At 36.3% G+C, this 22727-nt stretch overlaps 1 protein-coding gene and 1 pseudogene across 11 annotated transcripts in view; both read right to left on the bottom strand.

The window, feature by feature from the left end:
* FER (FER tyrosine kinase) overlaps positions 1-22727 on the bottom strand; it is a 257864-nt gene that overhangs the window by 82061 nt on the left and 153076 nt on the right. For 8 of the 11 annotated variants that reach the window (XR_013486092.1, XM_020968837.2, XM_020968841.2 and 5 more), the window contains 2 exons: positions 21009-21124; positions 16458-16552 (listed from right to left, as the gene is read on the bottom strand). Coding sequence is in view for 10 of the 11 variants with exons in the window: in XM_020968837.2 (XP_020824496.1) it covers positions 16458-16552; positions 21009-21124 (211 nt within the window). In the remaining variant the exon portion in view is untranslated. The other 3 variants (XM_078153089.1, XM_078153090.1, XM_078153088.1) reach the window with 3 other exon arrangements.
* Positions 733-1875, bottom strand: LOC144457180 (glutamate-rich WD repeat-containing protein 1 pseudogene; annotated as a pseudogene).

Raw genomic sequence — 22727 nt, 5'->3', positions numbered from 1 at the left:
ATGCTTTTTTCTAAAAGGCAACTGAAACAACTGGCTGATTCTTAGTGGGAAGCACACGGGGGGAGATTATGAGCTACAGTATTAGAAACATAGTCCTTCAGGGTTACTGTTACAAAGCTGAGAGTAATAATGAGCTCCTCTGGGTCCCTAATATGCCAGTGCAAGTGCAATTTGGGGGAGTACCACAAACGGAGAGTACATTTGACACATGTTTTTCTTTCATCCTCTCCTCTTTTACTGATTACACACACATCCATATCCAAGGAACCCTCCCCTCCTCTGAACCTCAAACCCTGTACATCCTCCTCTGTTCAAGTCCTTGGGAAAACAAGAACCATCTAAGTACACTGGAGTGTGTGGAAGCCAGTACGGTCATGAAAGCAAGTAGGCCAAACCAAATTTCTGCATGGTGGTTAGGAGGGAGGGGAAGGCAGGCCAAGCCACTCCCCATTTCTGAAGGCAAATGGTTCCAAACCGAGTCTTCCCAGAAGGAGAGAGGTTGAAGAATATCCAGTTATAGAAGAAAACAGGCAAGATAACCTTTTTGTGAGACAGATGGGGCAAATAAGGGCTACTTCTATTGGATGGAGTAGGGCATCCCAATCTGTTTCAAGCAAGAGGGGAATGGGACAAATGCAGCCCAGATTCCAACAGAAGGTCCAGGGATCAGACATTGATGATGCTAAAGACAGCAAAGCCAAACAAATCCATGATGATGAGGATGTCCAGACACTAAGGATGTCAGTGTAGCTCCCTGATATCCGCCCCACTTTGGTGCATGAACAACAGCCACTGGTGAAGCAAATTCAGCCACCAGGGGATCTCCCTCAAACTCTGCACTTCCTGCCTCCAGGTCCAACTCCACCACCAGATCCCACTGCATAAGATGGTCATCTACTCCTGCTTCTGCAATGACCATGCCACCCCATGGAGGTCACAGATGCTACTTGCATTGAAGTTGCTTGAAGGTGGCCAATGGGGTGCCAGTCTTGAACTGACTGAAATTCCAGACTTTGAGGGTGCCACTGTCACTTCTGTTGAGCAAAAAAGAAAATCTCCCAATACTCTAGATGATGACACTTACATCCTCATCATGAGCAGATGATGCCATGAGCATGCAGGCCTTACTTGGCACTGCCCACATGCTCCATATCTGGATGAAGGCATAAGCTAAACATGATGCAAACACCATGTTCTCAGTGGGTGACCACTACAGATCCTCTAGAGAGCAGGAATGGGTCCACATACCCAGAACCCTCATTGGTAGGTGAATGTATTTTTTTTTTACAACCAGGCAACACTTGGAGGGATGGGGGGGACCAGTCCAGGGCAAAGCTGTTAGGCAAGTGGCCAAAAAGGTAAATTAGGGCAAGGTCTAGTCCTGCTCATCCTATAAGAAAGTGCCAGGACCTGGGGATCATTCACTGCCTCCAGAACCTATGAAGTGAAAACACCTCCACCTGGCCTTTCTCAGACCATATTCCTGCCACAGGGATTTCGCTGAGACATGCAACCTAGACACAGTTAAAGCCTTCATAGTAGTGGACCATAGCCAGCTCCAGTTGGGGTTTCTTCTTTTCATATTCTTCTTCCTCCTCCTCATTTTCACTCTCACTGTCCTCAGAGGCCTCAGTTTTCTGGGTTCCATGGAGGTTACACATCTATATCACTAGCAACCTGTTGCACTGAGTACTGGGGGCCACAGTCCCAGCAGTACAGGGGAAAGTCATTGTGAGAGTCCCCCAGCAGGTCTCAGACAGGCCTCAGAAGCTGAGGCATGGAGAGCCAGTCTGCATGCTATGGTACAGTGCACAGGCCTCCTGGTCAGAGCACCAGCTCTTCACTGCAGGGTGGGCTGCCAGATGGCTCAGCCATTGCTTAGCACATGGGAACTGAACCACTGCATGCCACCATCCTAGAGTCTGCAAATTGGCCAACACATCATTTTAGAAAGGCGCTGTGCTGTTCTGGAGAGAGTATTTGACTGTGATGCAGAGAATGGGAGTTTTATTCTTAGCTATTCAACTAGCTGGTTGTGTGACTTTACGCGAATCAGTTAAACTCTCTAGGTATCAGTTTGCTCCTCTATAAAATGAGATGGATCTCTAAAATTCCTCCCATTACTAACATTCAATACTACTTTATACCATTAGCCTATAACCTAAAATCACTAGGTATGCAAACTGATATAATGCAAGCTTAGTCAAAGTCAAAGATCTAGAACAAGATAATTTCAGACATGTCTGCTTCTAAGACAATAACATTAGTTACTACATAGTTAAATTAGAGAATATTAATTCAAATTACAAAAGATCCTTCTATTTCCAAAAGATTAAGTGAGGGTTCTGCAGAAGCACTGTTATGGCAGTCACTACACTCAAAAGTAAATTATAGTCACTTCACGTGCTGGTCTCAACTCTCCTACTCTTTGTGACAAGATATTTGTATCATCATTGCATTTCTAAATGTAAAATAGATGCTAAAAATTGCTGAATGACAAAACTTAACAATATGAAATGTTTTACAAACAGGATCAAATGAGGTAAATCTATAGGTATCGTTGTTCCCATTTTACAAATTAGAAAATTGAGGCTCAAAGATGTTAAGTAGCTTACCGATACCCTTACTGCCCATCATTGGCAAAAGTGGTATTCAAACCAAGGTTTGCAAGTCCAGATTTCTTTATGAGAAATTAAATTGAATTAAAGTATTGCTTACTCCAACAAATGCTAAAGTATTGGGAGTTACTGTCAATTAAAAATCAATCTAAAATATGCTTTAAAGGGCAATAATTTATAAAAAAAAATAATTTATGTTCAACTTTGAAGGCCTAACATGTAATAGGCATTCATAAATATCTTTTTGATTGAATGATTTTCAGTAGCACATCTTTAAACCAATAAATATTTTTCTAAACAATAGTCATGAAAGGTAGGGAAAAATATTTTTGTCACTAAAAATGATTCACAGAAAAAAGAGGGGAAAAAAAGCAACCTCTTTGCATCACTGTTCTTCTGCTGTGGACAAACTGAAAAGATAGCTGCCATCTAATTTACCACCAACATCTCCACTATAATTTGCCTGATTGGTCTATCCAATTTGGGGAACCCAAAACATAAGCTTTGGGTGGAGTCAAGACAACCCAATATCATAAAAGGAAAAATAAGGTCAAAATCACTAAAAACCAAGTGTATTTAGAGTGCCCTGTTAGCTCATGAAGTAATTCATACCCGCAGAAAGTTCCTGCCAGGCACATAGGATGAGCTTTATAAATGTTGACTGTGTGGGAAAATACTTTGTTATTTATCATTTATTAATATTGTTTGAATCTAGCTTTATGTGGCTAGAAAATTGTCTAACCCAAAAGCTTACTACCTCAGAGACATCCCAGGGAAGCAGAATGGCTATAAAAAATACTTAGATTCCACCCAGTGCTTGTTTTGAGTCCACCCAAAGCTTATGTTTTGGGTTCCCCAAATTAGACAGACTTACCTGCTGATATACATCTCAAACCACTCTTCTCTGGAGACTACCTACTGCCTACCTGAGGCCAATCAGGCAAATGTCCTTATGCCTTTGTCTCAAGTCTGTATAACATAACTTCTGGCTCTCTCTCCTCATCAAATGACCAAATCAATTCCTTTCTAAAACTATTTCAGATTTTGGGGTTTGTTCTTGCAACTAATGATTGACTGAAGAAAAGTGAGGTGACCTCAAATTGTGGAAGGAAGGAAATTGATTGGTAGGGTGTCATAAAACGTGACTGATACTAATGTGACTGTGTGGAAAAGAACAGTACTGGAAGGACAACTTGTAAGCAAAAAGGAGACAGGGAACTGGCTTACAATTAAGAGAGTCCATGAGAAAAGAATATTGTATTAAAATTTAGAAAATCATATCCTGTTGAAAGTTGGTCTGGGAAAGCCCAAATAGGTTACACAATTAGGTTAAGTAGTTTAATATATTTTTGCTTAGTGAAATACTCAGGGAACTGGTTAGTTTTCCTACCCTAAAAATAAAAAGTAATATGTGAAATGTCTCAGTTACAGAAAGGCAACCCATTTACTGGGGACACAAAATGAAGAAGACAGTGAAAATACATATGATCATAAGGTTTGAAGCTAAAAGAGACTTTAAAGGTAATTTAGTCCAGAGGAGTCAAACTCCCAGCCTAAGCTAGTTAAAATGTAATTGAAAAATGCTTAATGAAATAAATAAAAATGTTAATTTGTAGCTTTCTAAGTCAACACGCAGCCTGCAGGGATCCCTTTCTATTTGAGTTTGACACTACTTATCTAGTCCAACTATCTCAATTAACAGATAAGGAAACAATGAGATTCTGTGATGAACTTTACACTGTTTGATGTTATTATTTGTTCAATGTTTGATGTCATATTATAATGATAGGATTGCAAATATGGAGTCACTTAGGCTAAGTGATCCTAATGTCCATAGAAATACACAGTATAAGCAAAACAGAGAGTTATACTTTTTCACTGTTGGCTCTATGTTAGCTGGATAAGGCTTGCAGATTTGGGATAGGACAAACTCTTAACCTACTCCAAGGGCCTTGAATCATTTGCCTCTTGCTGCCTGGTTAACATTAGATTCTCTCATCAGTTTGTGGTTGGATAAACTCCCCCTCCCTGAGCTTCATCCAAGCCTGATATTCATATAGGACCCTGAGAACTTTTCCACATCCGGGTCTGATTAGTTGGGTTTTTTTGTTTTTGTTTTTGTTTTTTTTGACTAGGCAATGGGGTTAAGTGACTTGCCCAGTAAGTGTGAAGTATCTGAGGCTGCATTTGAACTCTGGTCCTTCTGATTCCAGGGTCAGAGCTCTACGCACTGTGCCACTTAGCTGCCCCATCTGGGTCTGATTAGGAATGCACCTTCCTACATTTGGCATCAGTTACCTGTTTTCAACCAAGCCAATTTTTAGGGTTATAATCTTGTCATCTGAAACCCAAATTTAAGGGTGTTTATTCCCCAATATGTCTCTCTGGTCCTCCAGCTGGGGTGAGTTTCTTGCATGTGGGGACAAACTTCTGTTGGTTTGTATTGTCATAGTGTATATATATATATATATATGCTTTGTTTGCCTACTTGCTACAACACATTACAATAAAGCTCATGACTGTATCATTTGCCCAAGTACCAATTTTCTAGAAATCCTGAATGCAGGTATGTGCTTTGAACTGAGTGAGGGAAGCCAAAGAAAGCAGATTAAAAGTCAAACATTCTTGAAAATAATGCTATCTGGTATTCCTGAAAAGAACTTGGCATAGTTTAAAATATGATTTTAGAAACACAGGATCATTGTGGAATGTTAGGGAATAGTAAGTAAACTACTTCAGGATACAGGCTGAGGTTGATTCATTTTGAGAAGATAGTCAAACTGTCTTCAAGGCTAAATAAAGATAAACTACAAAAATTGTGGTTATGTGGATAAACCAAAAGAGGTTTTTTTTTCCGTTTTTATTTTGTGTTCAAACATGTGCATGAAGAGCTCTGCTCTTTGACTCTAATTTATCGGACCTGAAGTGGTGCAATTTCTAGCTCTTTAAGAGCATTAAGCAGCAGCATCTTCAGTCATGATCAATGCAAAAAAGAAAAAAAACCAAAAAGTAGCAATTTATACCAAAAAACTAAAAATATTTTTAAAATACAAAGTAGGACACAACAAAATATGACATTCAATTAAATTTTTTAATCTTGAATTAAATAAATTATGAAAATTAAAAATGGGAAATGGATAGAAATAACATGAACACTGATTCTAATAATTTAACTCAGAACATTAACCAATATTAATTAAGTGCCACAACAAAGAGACTAAAAAGTCCTAGTTGGCACACATCTGACTCACCTGCCAACCAGAAAGGGATAGCTGTTAAAAGCAATACCAAATCAGAATATAAACATTTGTAAAATCTTATAAATCAAGATTATGGAAGACTAGAAATTGGATCATCTCATAAAGGATAGAGAAACAGTGGAGGGCAAAACCAGTTTAAAGAAAGATTGGCAAGATATCCAAACAAAGTCATCCCAAGGGAATTCAAGAATGAAAATGGTTATTTACTGACCTATTTGCCCCATCTTATGCATTAGTGTTTAATAAAAGCTAGCTGACTGACTGACTACACAAAATCTTTTTGGTAGTCATCCATACATGAATTGAGGGAATTCTTTACAAGGCATTAGGAAAAAAGGCTTCTGCAAGCAATCAGCAGTGGATCACATCTTTATTATCTCACAATTAACCAAAAGAAGTAGAGAATATAAGAAAACATTGCACATTGCATATTATTAAAAAAATTGATTTAGTAGAACAAAATGTCACCTTGCAGACTCTTTTACAGCAAAGTATTTCTCATCCATACATCAAGTTCATGCAGGATACCTTGGAAGACAGAGAATCAGAAATGAACCTTTTCAATGACCTCCTGATAAAAAACATTAAGTGAGACAGAACAGGGATATGTATGTTAATTAAATATAATGACCATTACAATGGAGGAGATCTTACATACAAGTTGAGGAGATATTCCTTGAGAATGGTCGGGTCCTTCATAAGTGCCTATTTGTAGATGGCATTGTGCTTACTCAAGTCCCAGGACACTGCAAAGATTTTTGGATGCCATCAGTAATCAACCAAAGCATTTAGGCTTGTCCATGCACACAGGAAAGAACAAGTGAGTGAAGAATATTTATTGCTCAGACTTCAATGTGAATTTAGACAGACATGCATATAGATTTTTTTTCACAAAAGTATGTATATTTTGGGTACACAGTACATATAGATGCACAAAGAATTAAGTCTAGAGTTGAAAAGGAAGAAGAGAGTGAGCTGGATTGATTTCAGGACCCAGAGGTTCCCATGAAAAGACTCATCTTTTTTAATATAAACATTTTGCCAATATGGCTGTATAGCAATCGGACATGGAACAGCACTGCCTCAGAAGAACTAAAGATGACTATCACAGGACAGTGGAAAGGCATATGATTGTCATAAACAGGCAGCAACAAATAATCAATGAGGAATTCTAAAAAACAGGAGTAAAGGATATCATAAAGGAATTGTATGATGGGAAGAAGAGAGGCTAGTCACTGGCCTATGGAAAGAGCAAGGGATAACAGGTAGATAAACAAAGTGCTCCACTGGTATTTTCACAATGTAGAGACAAAGCAAAGAAGTGTAGCACACTGGCTGGACCTCCAGTAGTGAACTTTTAGGTGCACAGGAAGGGCAGGAATAGATGGGTTGCAATCTGCATCAATGGAGGGAACTCCTGGATAAGTGAAATACGAGATCCATATGAATATCAAGAAAAGTGCAATTCAAGATGATCAAACGTTCCACAAACTAATGTTTCTTATTATGTCTGGACATATGAGAAAGACAAACAAACAAAAAAGCAAAAATTCCCTTTATTTATCCTGATAACTATTTCAATATAACTGTTTTTGTTTGCAATCATATATATTTGCTTTATGCAATTAAAAGGATTATTCTGAGAAGGCATCCGTTAGATTCAAAAGAATGCCAAAAGGATCTATGACACACAAAAAAGGTTAAGAACAACTAATTTATTGTGAGAATATCAAGACTGCTACAATTTAGTTTCTTTAGCAAAATTTAGATTTGTTAGTCATTGGACAATGATTTCACACTAAGCACTAACAGTTAAGATTTTTAGATGTTATTAAAAAAACAGTGTGATTCTGATCATCCTCCTTTTTCCAAAATTCTGCCATGGTCACTGAAGAAAGATAAAGTTGACACATAGGACTAAGGGTCATTTTGCAATCAGTCACTTGACATGCTTTAGTAATTGCTTTACTACGTCTAAGGAGATACAAAGAAAGGCAAAAAACAGAGTCCTTATTATCAAAGAATATGTCCTCATATTCCAATGGGAGACACAACATGCAAACAACTATATACATACAAAATATATACACTGTAACTAAGAGACCATCTCTGAAGGAAGCCCTAGTAGAGGTGTACTTGGGAGCAGAGCAGATTAAGGAGTTGGGGTGTACTAGAAAAAGCTTGCAAAAGGTGATAGTAGTACTAAGTCTTGAGGGAAGCTAAGGAAGGCAGAAGGTGAAAGTGATGAGAGAGCATTTCAGACATGGGGCAGCCAGTGAAAAGGCACAGATTTAGGAGATGGAGGAATAGCAATAAAGTAGGTATTGCTAGGTCATAAGTGTGTGAAGGGCAATAAACTATAAGAAAACTAGAAAGATAGGAAGGGAAGTTTCTGAGGGTCTTAAATGCCAAGAGAGGATTTTATATTTTACCCTGAATATAACAAAGAGCCAAAGGCATCAAGAAAAGAGTCAGCATAGACAGCAGGAATGACATAGGTGTAAATCTGTAGGAGAAGACAGGATGCATGTAGAGGAATATGTCTTGGCAAGGAGAATGGTCACCTCTTTATAAGAGACAAGGGTGAGGGAGATGGTGAGGGAAGATGTCTGAGTGATGAGAGATGTGGAGTGAATAACAGGTAGGTCTTAGTGAATGGTCTTAACTTTTTCAGTGAAATATTAAATAAGATCCTCAGCTGAGGGAGTTGGAAGGAGAGGATACCCTGGGAGGCTTGAGAAGGGATTAAAAGGTTTGGAATATCTATTGTGGATAGCAGGAAAGCAAATTAATCAGGGGAGTATAAAAGATTACCTTGCTGTAGTAAAGGCCCAGTTAAGATTATGTGACATAAATTGTTGGTGTCTCTAGTCACTATGGTTTTATGATGTTCTCTAGCTTTGCTTAGCAGTGTATGAATGGAGATGAAGGTGCCAGATAGTGGGAGTTTGGCAAGGCATGACTAGTGACACAACAAGGGGGCAAGGGATTTGAGTGCAGAGGGTCATCTGGATTTTGTTCATCTCAAACCTTTGATTCGTTAAGATACGAAAGGAAGGAGAATGCAAATAATGCAACTAAAGGAAGGAAAGTGATGGCCTAAGAAAGAATCGAGGTATGGAGGGACTGGAAGTGATGGTGAGGACAAAGAACAGGGTTAGAGCCTGTAAAATATAGGGAAAGACAGAATGCTATTAGGAATTTCAGAGTTCATGTTCAGAGAAATGGAACACTTGTGGTTGATGGTGAGAACAAAGGAAGACTCTATGTGTAAATGAGGTGGAATGGATGAGAATTCAGAACTGAGTAGTCTGAAGAACTAGAAAGTATTTGAGGGAACATTGAAATAAATGTTGAAATCTCCTAATATGAGGGTAGGAGTTGGGGAGGACAAAAAGACTGAAACAGGTAATGAAATCATTGAGGAAGGAAGGAAAATGGGAATTGATAGACAATGGCCACCAGGATGTGGATTGGGTGCTATCTTTTGAATAGTGTGAACTTCAGTGAAGGAGAGGTTGCTGATGAAGGGTGGCAGAAGAAAAGTCTGGAATTGGCAATGGGGAGCAAAGTAAATCCAGATTATTTCACTATGACCAGGGAATTTGGACCAGTGGAGGGGAAAATGATATAGGTAAAAGGGCAGCCAGTAGCGAAAAGGTGGTAAGGGATACAATATCACCAGGAGAACAGGTCTTAATGAGTGTCATTAGATGGAAAGAGTCAGAAAGGAAAAGGTTTAAGAGAAAAGCATGTTTGTTAATTATGAAGTAGGCATTCCAGAGAGCACAGTGAAATGTATGGGTAGATATGGAACTGGGCATTTGGGAGGTAGTTTTGAGAGAAATGGGAAGGAGGTAATGGGCAAATGAGGATGTATAACTAGTTCTGTACTTCAGTAGCCAGGGTTCAGAATCACTGGGATGGGGAGAATATGAGAAGGTAAGAATGTTAACCATTGAAGAATAAGTCCTATCAGAGGAGAATTTAGCTAACCTTATTCCCAGTATTGATCAACACTGATTTTCTACTGCTGACTTATCCACAGATACATCATGCTACCTCAGTGCCTTTGAAGTTTGTATTCTCCCAGTTTACAGTACTTTTTGTCTTCCCAAACCCTATCCATCTTTTAAAGCCCAACTTAGGCCTTATTTCTGAAAGCCTTTTACCATTAGAGTCAACCCATATATTCCTTTCATGAACTCCCATGAAGTTGTGTATTCTAACTTGTAGTCACTGTTCAACTGGTCTGTGCTCTGATCTTCACTCAGAAAGGGCCCCTGGCTCCCCCATAGCCACAAATACTATGGTTCTTCTTGGCCCTGGAATTGTGACCAGGTCCCCTGCTCCCTTGTGACTGATCATCAGCGCTCCTCTCTGCCCTAGAACTGTGACCCAGAACTGCTTATGGGCAACAGAACTGCCAATCAGCACCAGCTATACTCAGTCCATTGTAATTTCTTTCTGACCAGCTGTCCAACTCCTTTTCTGTCTCTAGTCTGAGAGCTCCCAATGTTGCTGCTGTCATGGCAACCCTCAAGAGCCACTGGTGCTCTTGCTGAGCTCTGAGCCTGTGCACACCCCAGGGTTACAGAACACTCCTATGGACCTGCTAAGTTGTCACAGGCTACAAAAATATTTCACTTTAATCTCTCATTGGCTCTGCCACTCCAAAATTTGATTTAAGGCATTATTTTCAAGTTGTTTGGAGGGGAATATTGGGAGAGTTCAGTTGGATCCCTGGCCTATACACCCCCATCTTGGTGTTGAAATTCTTGATGTAAGAATTTCAGAATAAAATATATGAATCCAGTTTAAAGAAGCTGAAATTAAATGGAAAGATTGTTCAGAGGTACTCCTTGGAGAAGCAAAGAAAGAAGGTGGCAGAGTTGGTTATACTGTATACACAAAGGCAACATGGAACTTCATGGGACATTTAGCCTTCTCATACTGATAAGATACAAGATAAGTAGTGGCAAAAAGACCATTCTGAAAATAACTGCTGCTACTCACTAGGATTTAGAAGATGACATGGTAGAGAAATCTATAAAGAACCTGCTAAGACCTTCCAAATTAAAACAGTATATACCTTAATATATGGTGACTTTAATGCAAAAGCAGAAATAGGCAAAGATGGTAAAAAACACATGGAAAAGTGTATATAAGGAGGAAGAAGAAGAAGGAGGAGGAGGAGGAGGAGGAGGGGGAGGAAAGGCCCAAGATTTGTAGAATACAACAAAGTTACATGCTTCTATATCATGAATATATTCTTTGAGAAAATAGTTGGTATGTACTCGACATGGTAAACACCAAATAATGTAACAAAAAAAGAGAGAAATCCATTATTTTTAACAGAAAAGGAAAGACTTGTTATTGATATGTCAGTAATCCTTGAATCAGCTATATAATTATAACACTGACTTACTAAACATCAGAATTAGTATAAAGCTATAATAAAAATAATGAGAAGATGTAGCATGCAATTGAACCAGTTCAATCCTGACCTATTTAAAGTAATTACTGATAATGTAAATTGGGTAATTATATCAATACCAATTAAACTAATTTTATACTGAAGTTTAACTAATGTAAATCAATTGCCATAGCAGGACTAAAAGGAAGTCTAAAAATTGCCTTAGTCTACAAATGCTCAAACTCACTTGCCAGAAGGAGACAGATGGAGGCTGTTTTTATCATGTAATTAACCATCATTTATTAAGCACCTCCTGTAGGCCAGGTACTGTCCTAAGCAAAAAGCAGAATTCCAGAGAACAAATGATGAAATGTGCTACCCTCCTAATAAGAGAGGTGTAGAACTCAGAATGCAGAATGAGATAAAAATTTTTTTGGATGTGGCCAGTGTGAAAGTTTATTTTGATTTGACTCTATATGTTTGTAATAACTTTTGCTCTTCTTGTGTTCCCAATGGGGAAAGGGAGATGGGGTGCAATGGATGGTAGTGGGAAAATGAGGTAGGGAAGAGTAGTATTAGAAAACAGATCTTGGCTGATTATAACAAGAAAAAAATTAAGTAATAGGTAGCCACTGTAGTATATTGTACAGAAGTATGACGCAGTCCTGCACTTAAGGAAAATGACTTTGGTAAGTCTGTGGAGGCAATTATTGCAATGGAAAACCAATTAGGCAGGCTATTATAATAATCCACATACATGGTAACAAAGGCCTCACATAAGGCAGTTGTCATATGAGTAATACGAACATTACAGTTGGTAGAGATGTTACAAGAGTAAAATGATAAAATATGACAACCGATTAGATGTGTGGAGTGAGAACATATGAAAAATTGAGAATAACAGAGAGGTTGTGAACTTAAAAGACTAGAAGGATGGTGGTAACCTGGACAGAATTAATGAGTTTTTTTGATATGTGAAAGTCTGAAATGTCAATGGGACAGCCAGGTGCAACTATCCAATGATCAACTGATGTTGTAGCAATGAAATTCATACTGAGTTTCTCTCCAAGAATTAGGGCTAGATATATATAAATCTGGGAATCATCTGCATAAAGATGATGTTTAAAACTTTGGGAGACAATGAAAATCACCAAGTGAAAATGTAGAAATATGCCCTCCCAGAGTGAGAGGGCATTACACAGATGAAGAGCCAGCAATGAAGACTTGAAAGGAATGGTCTGAAAGGTAGGATAGGAAGCAGAAGAAAGGTCTGTCAAAAAACCCTAGAAAAGGAACATTATTCAGATAAAGAAGATGAGATCAAGGGCATACACAGAAAGGTTGACCTTGGCAAGGAGAAGGGCCACTCATTATCAGAAACCTGAATAATAATGATGAAGAGAAATTTCAGACCAATAGCCTCTATTTTCTCAGTAAATATGAGATGAGGTCATTAGATGACAAGGTAAAGGGAAGAGAACTTGTGGGAGTTTTGTGAAGAACAGGTTTTATTATCAGTAGGTCATCAAACAAAAAACATCTTAGTTATTACATCTTTCAATGACACATGAGTTCAACATATGGGAGATGGCCTGATGAAGGATGGGCTTTAAGGTAGCATTTTTGCTCTACTGAATTGGATACTTTTAAAACAGTCAGCAAAGGATAAAGGATTTCTGTTCTTTCAGTCAATTGCATAAAGATGTGATTTACGTTAAGGCAGAATTTGCTAAAACCTTCCTGCTCTTTTCTTTTTTTCTGAGACTTCTGATGCCCTCAACACACACACACACACACCCCTCTTATTCTCATAAAGACTTACAGATGATGAGGATGTGATCTGAATCCCTAATGGGAATGGACCATGTCTTTAGGATCTGGACCCCAAGAGGGAGAGGTCCTGGACTTTCCCACATAGCCAAAATCTCTGGTGTTCCCCTGAGGCTATAATCCTATCAACTGGCCTTTCACTACACCCAATCTCCCAATTCTTTGTTACCCTTAACCTAGCCCAGCCCTGCATTGTCTATTACCTCCAGATGGCCCAGGTTACTTCCCACACTTGACCCTACCTAGACACCATTCTACCTCCCAGTCACACCCATCAAGATTCTCCCAGACCCCTCCTCCACTCATAGATTCGTCCCAAGGTCTTTCTGTACATAAGGTCCATCTTGTCTCCATTAAGGGGCTCAGATTCTTTAAGAGTCTGGCCAAGGGCTCAGATTCTTATAATCTAGCCAACAGCTCACAAATGTTCAGATTGCTTAAGAGTCTGGCCAATAAGGCAGATCTTTAATAAAGCTTGTCTTTGGCTGAAAGAAAGCTTGGGTTGAATTTATTTGGACAGGACTCATGTGTTGTGATTTTGGGGTCCCAAACCTCTAAACCTCAACACAGAGACAGGAAAGTATGTGGTAGATAATTACTAATGTTTTAAAATAACTTTTTGGTAGAGATCATGGAAAAGTACATGGACACTATGAACTAGTGACCACACATAACAATCAAAATGGTGTGGTCCCATGGGGGAAAAGCTACAAACAAAACATCAGATTTGGAATCAAAGGGCCTAGTTTTGAATTCTGGTTTTGTTACTTCTTTCACACATAGCCCTAGTTTTTCTTCTCTAAAATAAGAAGGTTGAATTAGATGGTTGCTAAGTCCTATTAGGTACTAAAGATATGATCCTATAATTATGAAAGAGAATAAAGAATTTCATCAAAGAAATATTTTAGCAGGAGAAAAGATTGACTATTTACATGGCAAGCATGAGGTATAACTAATGGACAGCTGATGTGCTCCACTGTTACTTTTGTGAAGTAAAGAGAAAGCAAAGCAGGCCATTGATATGTTGGGTAAATATCCTGTAGTGAACTTATGGGAGGTCAGGGACAAATGTAACATGGAATGGGCAGGCCTGAATGAGCTATGATACGCATCACTGAAACTAATACATTAATGAGATCACAAATGCATTTCAGTACTTGAATATATTCTCTTTAGTATATTTTTGTATCAAAGTGCTGCTTCTGCAAATATAGCTTAACTTACATGTTATTTAGGCTTTCCCTCTTTATTCCTATATTCAAATTTCCTTAGCCTACAACTAGAATAATGTATATTCTTCTTCAGTGCATTTAATATCTCCAACTTCTTCCCAGTTCAATTTGACCTATTTGTTATATATAAGATATATATTATACAATAGTGCTGTTCAGTCCTGCGGTAGTGCTCTGCCTCTCCCAGTGACCCAAATACAAAGTCTTGTTCTTTATCCTTCCGGGCATTTTGTCACTCTGCCCCAGAAGCCACAACCACTTTTACCTAACAATGCACCTATCCTTTAAGCCACAAAGCATATTATATTCAATTTTAAATTCCTTAAACTATTTACTTGCTCTTGTAAAATAAAACAAAAAACTTACTTTTATGTTAATTCTTTTTTCAACCATCCCAACATATAGAACAAAATCCACTTTTCTATATACCTCAGGAAGAGTAGCAAAATCTACTTACTCTACAATACATTTGAGAATTAAAATTTATTATCTCTATTCCAAGACATCTATTTGAACTTATTTTGTGTGTGTAATAGACATATATGTATGTTAATTTGTACTTTTGTCATATATACTGTTTTATTTATATCGTATTCCATTCAATTTGTTTACTGATGTATTTTAATCCATAATTTCTCCCAATTAGATTACAAAATCATTTAGAGCATGAACCACATATTAATCAAACTACAAAAATGTGTACTGTAACAAGCATAGTGCAATGTTACTTGAAGATGATAATGATATAGAAATCCTGGGGTTAAAAATTATGCAGTGACAATAAAGGACATATCAAGAGGTTCCATTAAAATGGAAATTAAAGTAAAAGTATGAAGAGTACAACAATTCTCAGATAGTGTAAGAATTACATAGGATATCAATTTTGGCACACAGTATTTAATGTAATACTTTATTCTCCTACCTTTTATTTCTGATTTATATTCACATAGAGAGATCTGTAGTATACGGATATATACATTTTTGTCTCAATACATAGATACATACACATACATCTAATATGAATATTCATTTGTTGGCTTGTATTCTTTTCAAGTACAGCCAAAAAAAAAAGATGGTGGCAAAAAAATTAGATTGTGAGCTCCTTGAGGGCAGAGACTGAATTTTGCTTCTTTCCGTACCCTCAGAACCTAGCACAGGGCCTGGCATATAATACAATGTAATGTAATGCAATGCAATGCAATGCAATGCAATGCAATGCAATGCAATGCAATGCAATGCAATGCAATGCAATGCAATGTAATATGACATGACATGATATAATATAATATGACATGACATGACATGATATGATATGATATGATATGATATGATATGATATGATATGATACAATATGATACGATACGATATATGATATGATATAACATAATATAACATAATAAATATTTACTGACACCACCACTAGATAGAGATATGCAGGTATATATGATATTAAGTGCTTCCATGACAAATATTAATCATAAAGAATATATTCTCTATTATAGACAGAAGTACAATGAAATTCAAGTACATGTTATAATAGTTTTAAGCTGTCTCCATATGCTGGCAAAAATTACTAGCCCAATCAACCTGGACTGGCAAGGGTCATGATCCACAGCAGAAATAACAAAAAATATGCAACTTTCTAGCCATTATTTTTTTAGAGGACTTAAATAGTAGAAATACATAAATGGAAATGAGGGCATTAAAAGATGGAGTTCGAGCTTCTCCTTGAAAATCCAAATCTAACTAACCTAAATTTAGGATATCTTCCTATACATTCTTTGGTCATGAAAGCATAATTAATAAAGCCAATTCCCAGTGAATGGAGTCATTTAATTCAATGCGAAACCACACATGATTAACATGTGTTACATATGTAGTTAACGTATCAGTTGACCTTTCCTAACACTATAACCTTTGTAAGGATATTTTGTGCAAAAGTATTAAGTCTCACTATACCACATAACTATAACTAAGGCCCTTGAACATTTAACAAGGAAAACTCATGAAGACAACTTATCACAGGACCCCCCCCCAAAAAAAAGACATTAAAATATAAGCTGAAACACGTCTCATAAAACAGGAAACAGAAAAAATTACCTGGAATAAGCTCCATGATGATGTAAATGGGTTGTCTTTGTGTGCAAACTCCTATAAGCTTGACAATATTAGGATGGTCATATTGTTTGAGTATTCTGGATAGGAGAAGAAGTTACATTAGCATTTATAATGTAAATTAAATAAATACACACACACACACACACACAAAACTAATTATTTACTCTATAAGCAAGGTACTATGTAAAACCAAAAAGAGCACAGCCTTAAGGTTAGATAACCTGAATCTGAAACTCTATTCTGTCATTTAATAGCTCTAAGACCTTAAACAAATCAATTAACCATGCTGGGCCTCAATTTCCTCACTTGCAAAATGAAGGGATAGGGCTATATGACTGTGAAGGTTCCTTACAGCTTTATATTTATGATTCTTTGCAGAATGATAAACTAAAACTAAAATTCAGGTTTATCTTGATTCTAGGTCTCGTCTTCTTTACAATACTTGGCACCATGATTCATTCTTAACATTTACCAGTTATTACCAAGTTGATATATGGTTGATTGTCACATTAAATATAATAAGTTGGGTTGTACATAAAATCCTACAGAACATATGCTTTCATATAATCTGACTTTGGGCCAGATACTACACACAAGTGAAATTGAAAATTATGTATCCATCTTAGATTATAAGATAAACATGGATTTAAAATGTAATACCATTTTTAAAAAATTTCATACCACATACACATATAAAATAAAAACTGCATGGCATAGTGCCTAGAGCTAGCTTCAAGGCTAGAAAGCCCTAGGTTCAAGTCCAATTTCTAACACATCCTGTTTGTGTGATTCTGGGCAAGTCACTTAATCTCTCAGCACTCCAGGCAGATTCTCTAAGATTGAAAGTTGGAGGCAGACCAGAATTAGTGGAGTAAGGTTCTCACTAGCAGTTTCCTATAACAATAAAATTATGGGGATTGCTATCTACCCCCAAATGAGTATCCCCTTCTTTTGGCCACAAGAGAAATGCTCTATTGAGCACAGGGCTTGACTTTGACAGATTTGGGTGGTAATAACAATAACAATAATAATAATAAAACCATCACTGAAAAATAAGAACCTTGACAAACACTGAGGTAATCGAGATAATCTAAACTGGAAGAAAAGGATAACTTCTTTTCACTCCTGTGAAAAATTAAAAGTTGTAATACTAGTATTACTAAATGTAATATTAATAGTTTGTCTCAATTTGGGATAAGGAAACACATTCACACTGAATAGGAGAAAATTAGCTTAGATATTAAGAGCCACTTCCTGACAGAGAATTCCATTACTAATAATGGAATAGGCCACAGATGTCCCTGGTATCTTCAAATGTAAGACAGATATCCATGTGAACAGGATTATTTAAGCAGTAGTAACAACAGATTACATTAACTCTGTAAGTTCTTTCCATTTTTATTATTCTATTATCACAGTCAATGAGCTCCACTGTTTTCCAAAAAAAAAATGACAACGGTATGAACAAAACTACCTTAATTTAGGGTCAAAGAAAATTTATATATTTATACACACACACACACACAGAAAGAGCCGAAAAATATTTTAAGAATGATAATATATTATGACTTGTAAGTGGAAAGACAGATTAGGAATAATTGTAGAGACTTATGGCAAATACTCTGTGAATTACTTGTAACTAGTCATTCGTTCTATAACAGGCGTTCTTAACCTTTTTTTATGTCAGAAACATTTCTGTCGGGTAAAGACTATGAACCCCTTCTAAGAATAATGTTTTTAAATCAATACAGTAAAATAGATAATATTACAAAAAGAAGTCAATTATATTTAAATATAGTTATCAAAATATTTTAGTACACAAGTTTACAGTTAAAAACTGCTCTAGAAAACTAAAAAAAAAACTTTACAATGTTTGATTTTAATACCAAATCTCAGCTGGTGGGATGCAAACTTTCTTAGCAAGTAAAGAAATTCCACTAATCACTTAGCATGAATATACACATAAAATCAAATGACTCTCAAAACATATAAATTGCTTGGGTATATCAAAGGCTAAAAGTGTATTAAATTATCTATGCTAAAATAACACACTTATCAAATTATATAGCAGAAAATAAGTTAAATATTTTTACAAATAATTGTGCAGCTAACATTATGACTAGGAATAACAATAAATGGCAATAAGTTAATGAGATAACTGGGTACCAAATTTTCTAGTCTATGATGATGTTTATTAATTTTTTACTCCCACCAGAAAATATAAGTTTCTTTACATGGCATATTATAAGCATGTTAGACAAAGTTTCACAACTTTTTTCCATAGACTATATTTACTAATCAAGTGTATTATTTTTTATGTCCTACAGACACTATCATTCATCTTTAGAGAAGCTGCTTTTGGCCCCACATAGGTCAAAGGATTAACTGAAATGAAACAAATTATCAAAATAAAAAACACATACAAGGAAATGTAAAGCAAGGAAAATTTTAAGTTATATATCAATAAATCAATAAATAAAAAAGCATTTATTAAGCACTTAGTATACTCTGGGAACTCTGCTAGCACTAGGGATACAAAAAAAGGCAAAAAAAAAAGGTCCCTGCCATAAAGTTTATTTTCTAACGGCGAAAAAAACATGTAAATAACCAGATGCATACAAGATAAATACAGAAAACATGGGATGTAATCGCAAAGAAAAAGGTACTCTCAGCTGGAGAGACCAAGAAATGCCTCCTCCAGAAGGTCATTTTTGAGCTGAATCTTGAAGAAAGTCAGGAAAACTAAAATGTGGACATGAGGATGTAGAGCATTCCAGGCAGAGGAAAATACACAGTTAGTATAAAGGCAGGAAGATGATGGCACGTCATGCTAAAAGAATAGAAGGTAGCTCAGTGTACCTGAGTATGGAGGGGAAGAAGGAAGGGACCATATTATGAAGACCTTTAAATGCCAAACAGACTATAAACATTTAGGTGTGATAGTAATCATAAATGTATAAACACTTAGGAAGCATACATATTTGAAGTGCGAAAAGAATGTCTACACTTCTATACTTAGGTATCTTTAAAAGTCTGGCAGGACTGCTAGAAAAAAAAATCTCTCACATATACTTATAAAAATTCCAATAGATTCCATTTTGGAAAACTTAAGGCTTGGTTGTTGGTTTTTTTAATTTTCTCAGAAAAAGCTTTCAAGGAAATAAAGAAAAGTCTCATATTCTCCACCATGCAGTAAATGAATGGCTGCATAAGTGGGAAATAATATAACTAGCATTGTAATGGTAAATTTACCAAGTTTCCCAAAAGACAAGGACCACAGATTAACATTTAAACTGAGAGATATTGTATCAGTCATTTAAAAAATTAATTTAAAATGAAACAATAATAATAGCTAATAACACTGTGAGGTTTGCAAAGCATGTTACAAATACTATTTCATTTTATCCTCACAATAATCCTGGAAGTAGTTGCTACTATTAGGTTTTTTACAGATTTAACAGATGAGGAAACTGAAGCATACAGGTTAAGTGACTCGCTCAGGGTCACAAGCAAGTGTTTGAGGGAGGATTTGAACTCAATTATGTCCTGACTCCAGACCCACTGTGCCACCTAGCTTCCCTGCAACAGAAAGAATCAAGTATCATAAAATCCTGCAGTCATATTTTTTGAGAGGGAGAAAATGTGGTACTATTACTTAAATGGTTTTTAATTTACTTAGTGTTGACTGTGCCACCAGCTGAACACCTTCAACATTTTACATGATAAGGGTGTGAGTGTAAGGTAGGACATACAATTTTACTGAAGAGTAGAAAGAAGTGAAAATAATTAGCAAGGGAACTGGGAAGGATGGATTTGGGAGGTTAAAGAAAAGGCAGAACTCTGAGATGGAAGAAGAAATATGGCTTGTTAGAAATGGGAGGTAGGAAGATATGGAAAAAGAATTGATGCCTAAGTTCTAATGAGGAGTATATAAACATAACAAGTACAAAGATTTAGATGTGTACATGAGCATGTATACCTACACAGTGATGTATAAATGAGATTATAACAGCCTTTTTCATTTAAGATAAACTTGGAAAGTCCAAATTGGATGCTATTTAACAGTTGAATCATTTGATTATCATTGTCTATTTGTTCTATGTTGTTGTTGTTCAGTCAAATTTAACTCTCTGTGACCCCATTTGGGGTTTTCTTGGCAAAGATATTGGAATGGTTTGCCATTTCCTTCTCCCCTTCATTTTTACAGATAAGTAAACTGAGGCAAACAAGGTTAAATGACTTGCCCAAGGGTCACACAGTTAATAAGTGTCTGAGACCAATGAATCTGAACCCAGGGCTTCCTGACTCCAAGCCCAGTACTCTATCCACTGCACCACCTAGTGGCTATAGTTTACCTCAAAACCATTACTGATTCCTGTAGAAGTAGTACCAGATTTTGAAACTGATCATTACTAGGTTCACAAACCACTGAAATGTTAGCAAACCACAATTCAAAGGGTATTAAATTTTACATCATAATGAATTATTCAACATGCCATCAATACAAATTCTGGTTTACTTTAGAGAACTCACTTGGCCTCTTGTAAAAATTTTATTTTCAGTTCCTGAGGAAGATCTTCTTTACAAGTTTTTACAGCAACAGCAGTTTTATCCTTTAATGTTCCCTTATATACTTCACCAAAATTACCCTGAAAATGAAAATATACTTACTATTAAAAGCAAACTATTGTCATGTATCTTTGAAAAATATAGGAAAAGAAGGTAACTTTCCTTATTATCATGATCAAAGTTTTAAAGTTAGATTTAGTTAAATATTTGGGTAGAAAAAAACTTGGAACAGTTTTCATTCATCAGCCATCTAATTATACCAATACCTTACAAGTTGGCAGTGTAAGGAGAAGGGGGAGAAAAAGTAAAACAGGTAGAGGAAAAGGAGGAAACTAAAAAGGCTCTGTCCAAGAAGTGTAATTCTTGGAAAAAAGACTAAAGTTTCATTCTCCCTCAAACCTCAAACTCTAATCTTATTTGAAAAACCACTCTTTAAATACTAATACAAATTAGTTTCACTACTATACCTGAATGGTCTATTGGTTTCAAAGTGCTGAAGTAGTAGAAAGATGATGAAAACAGTGAGTTATCTTGGAAAGATCAGAACTTAATGGCAGCCCATGGCAATAGTATCCATTCAATAGATGCTTCCTGACTTTTTCATTCTCGTTAAAAATAAATATAAGCTCAAGATTTCTGTACAAGATAACCATATTTTATATTTCTAGGACTGTTTAATATTTCCAAGTTAATATCATTTAATTGCAAAATTTATATTTTTATGTTATATCAGACGATTAACATTGCTAAAGATTTACAGAGAAAAAGTGTTTTTAGCATTTATGTATGTTTCTGTTTATATGCTGTTGTATATGTGTGTAGATACAGAATACATATATATTATACATAACATATTATATGCTATATAATATAAAACATGTTAGACTATATATACACATACATATACATGTGTATATATGAAATGAAATATATATGAAAAAGATCTTGTGAGGCAATTTTTTAATCACACGGGTACAATTGATATCTGTCTTACCTAGCCTTAATCACTGAATAGGTGCTACCTCAGTCAAACTGAGACCTTTAGTACTAAAAAGCTTAAAAAGGCTGACCTCTCCTGCTGCATCCAGGGCCATCTTCAGTCATCCTGATCTATATCTCACCACTGGACCCAATGGCTCCAGTGAAGAAAGTGAGGCAGGTGACTTTGCACAGCCCTCCCTCACATCCCTGATGTCATGGCCCTCTTCAAGAACGAAGGACAAACAACAATAATATTTTTAAAAATGTGTGTAATACATACATACATACATATGTGTGTGTGTGTATGTGTGTGCATATACACACACACACATATTATATATAAATACACAGACACACACACACATATATATAATTTACAAATATATTTGCTTTTCGATAATATACTAAGCCCCACCATGATAAAGTAAGAATGACTATGGAGTCAGGGGACTTGAGTTCAAATCCTATCTCTGATGCCACTTGTGTGGATACAAACCAGTCAGTCTTTCGGGCCCTGATTTTTTTATCCTTAAAGGATGGTCTACAAATGAATTCCCTTCCAGCTCTAGATCAGTGATATTATCACTATATGATCCTTTGCTACAAGAGTATTAAGAATTCTCAAAGAAGAGATACATACAATGATCATCTGTGGGCTGATGATTCTCAGATCTACTTATCTATCCCCAACCTCCCTGCTCA

The sequence above is a fragment of the Phascolarctos cinereus genome, unplaced genomic scaffold, assembly GCF_003287225.1.
Source record: "Phascolarctos cinereus isolate Bilbo 61053 unplaced genomic scaffold, phaCin_HiC Scaffold_4;HRSCAF=312, whole genome shotgun sequence".
In the NCBI taxonomy this organism is placed as follows: domain Eukaryota; kingdom Metazoa; phylum Chordata; class Mammalia; order Diprotodontia; family Phascolarctidae; genus Phascolarctos; species Phascolarctos cinereus.
The sequence above is the reverse complement of the archived record's forward strand: the minus strand, read 5'-3'. Positions and strand labels throughout refer to the sequence as shown.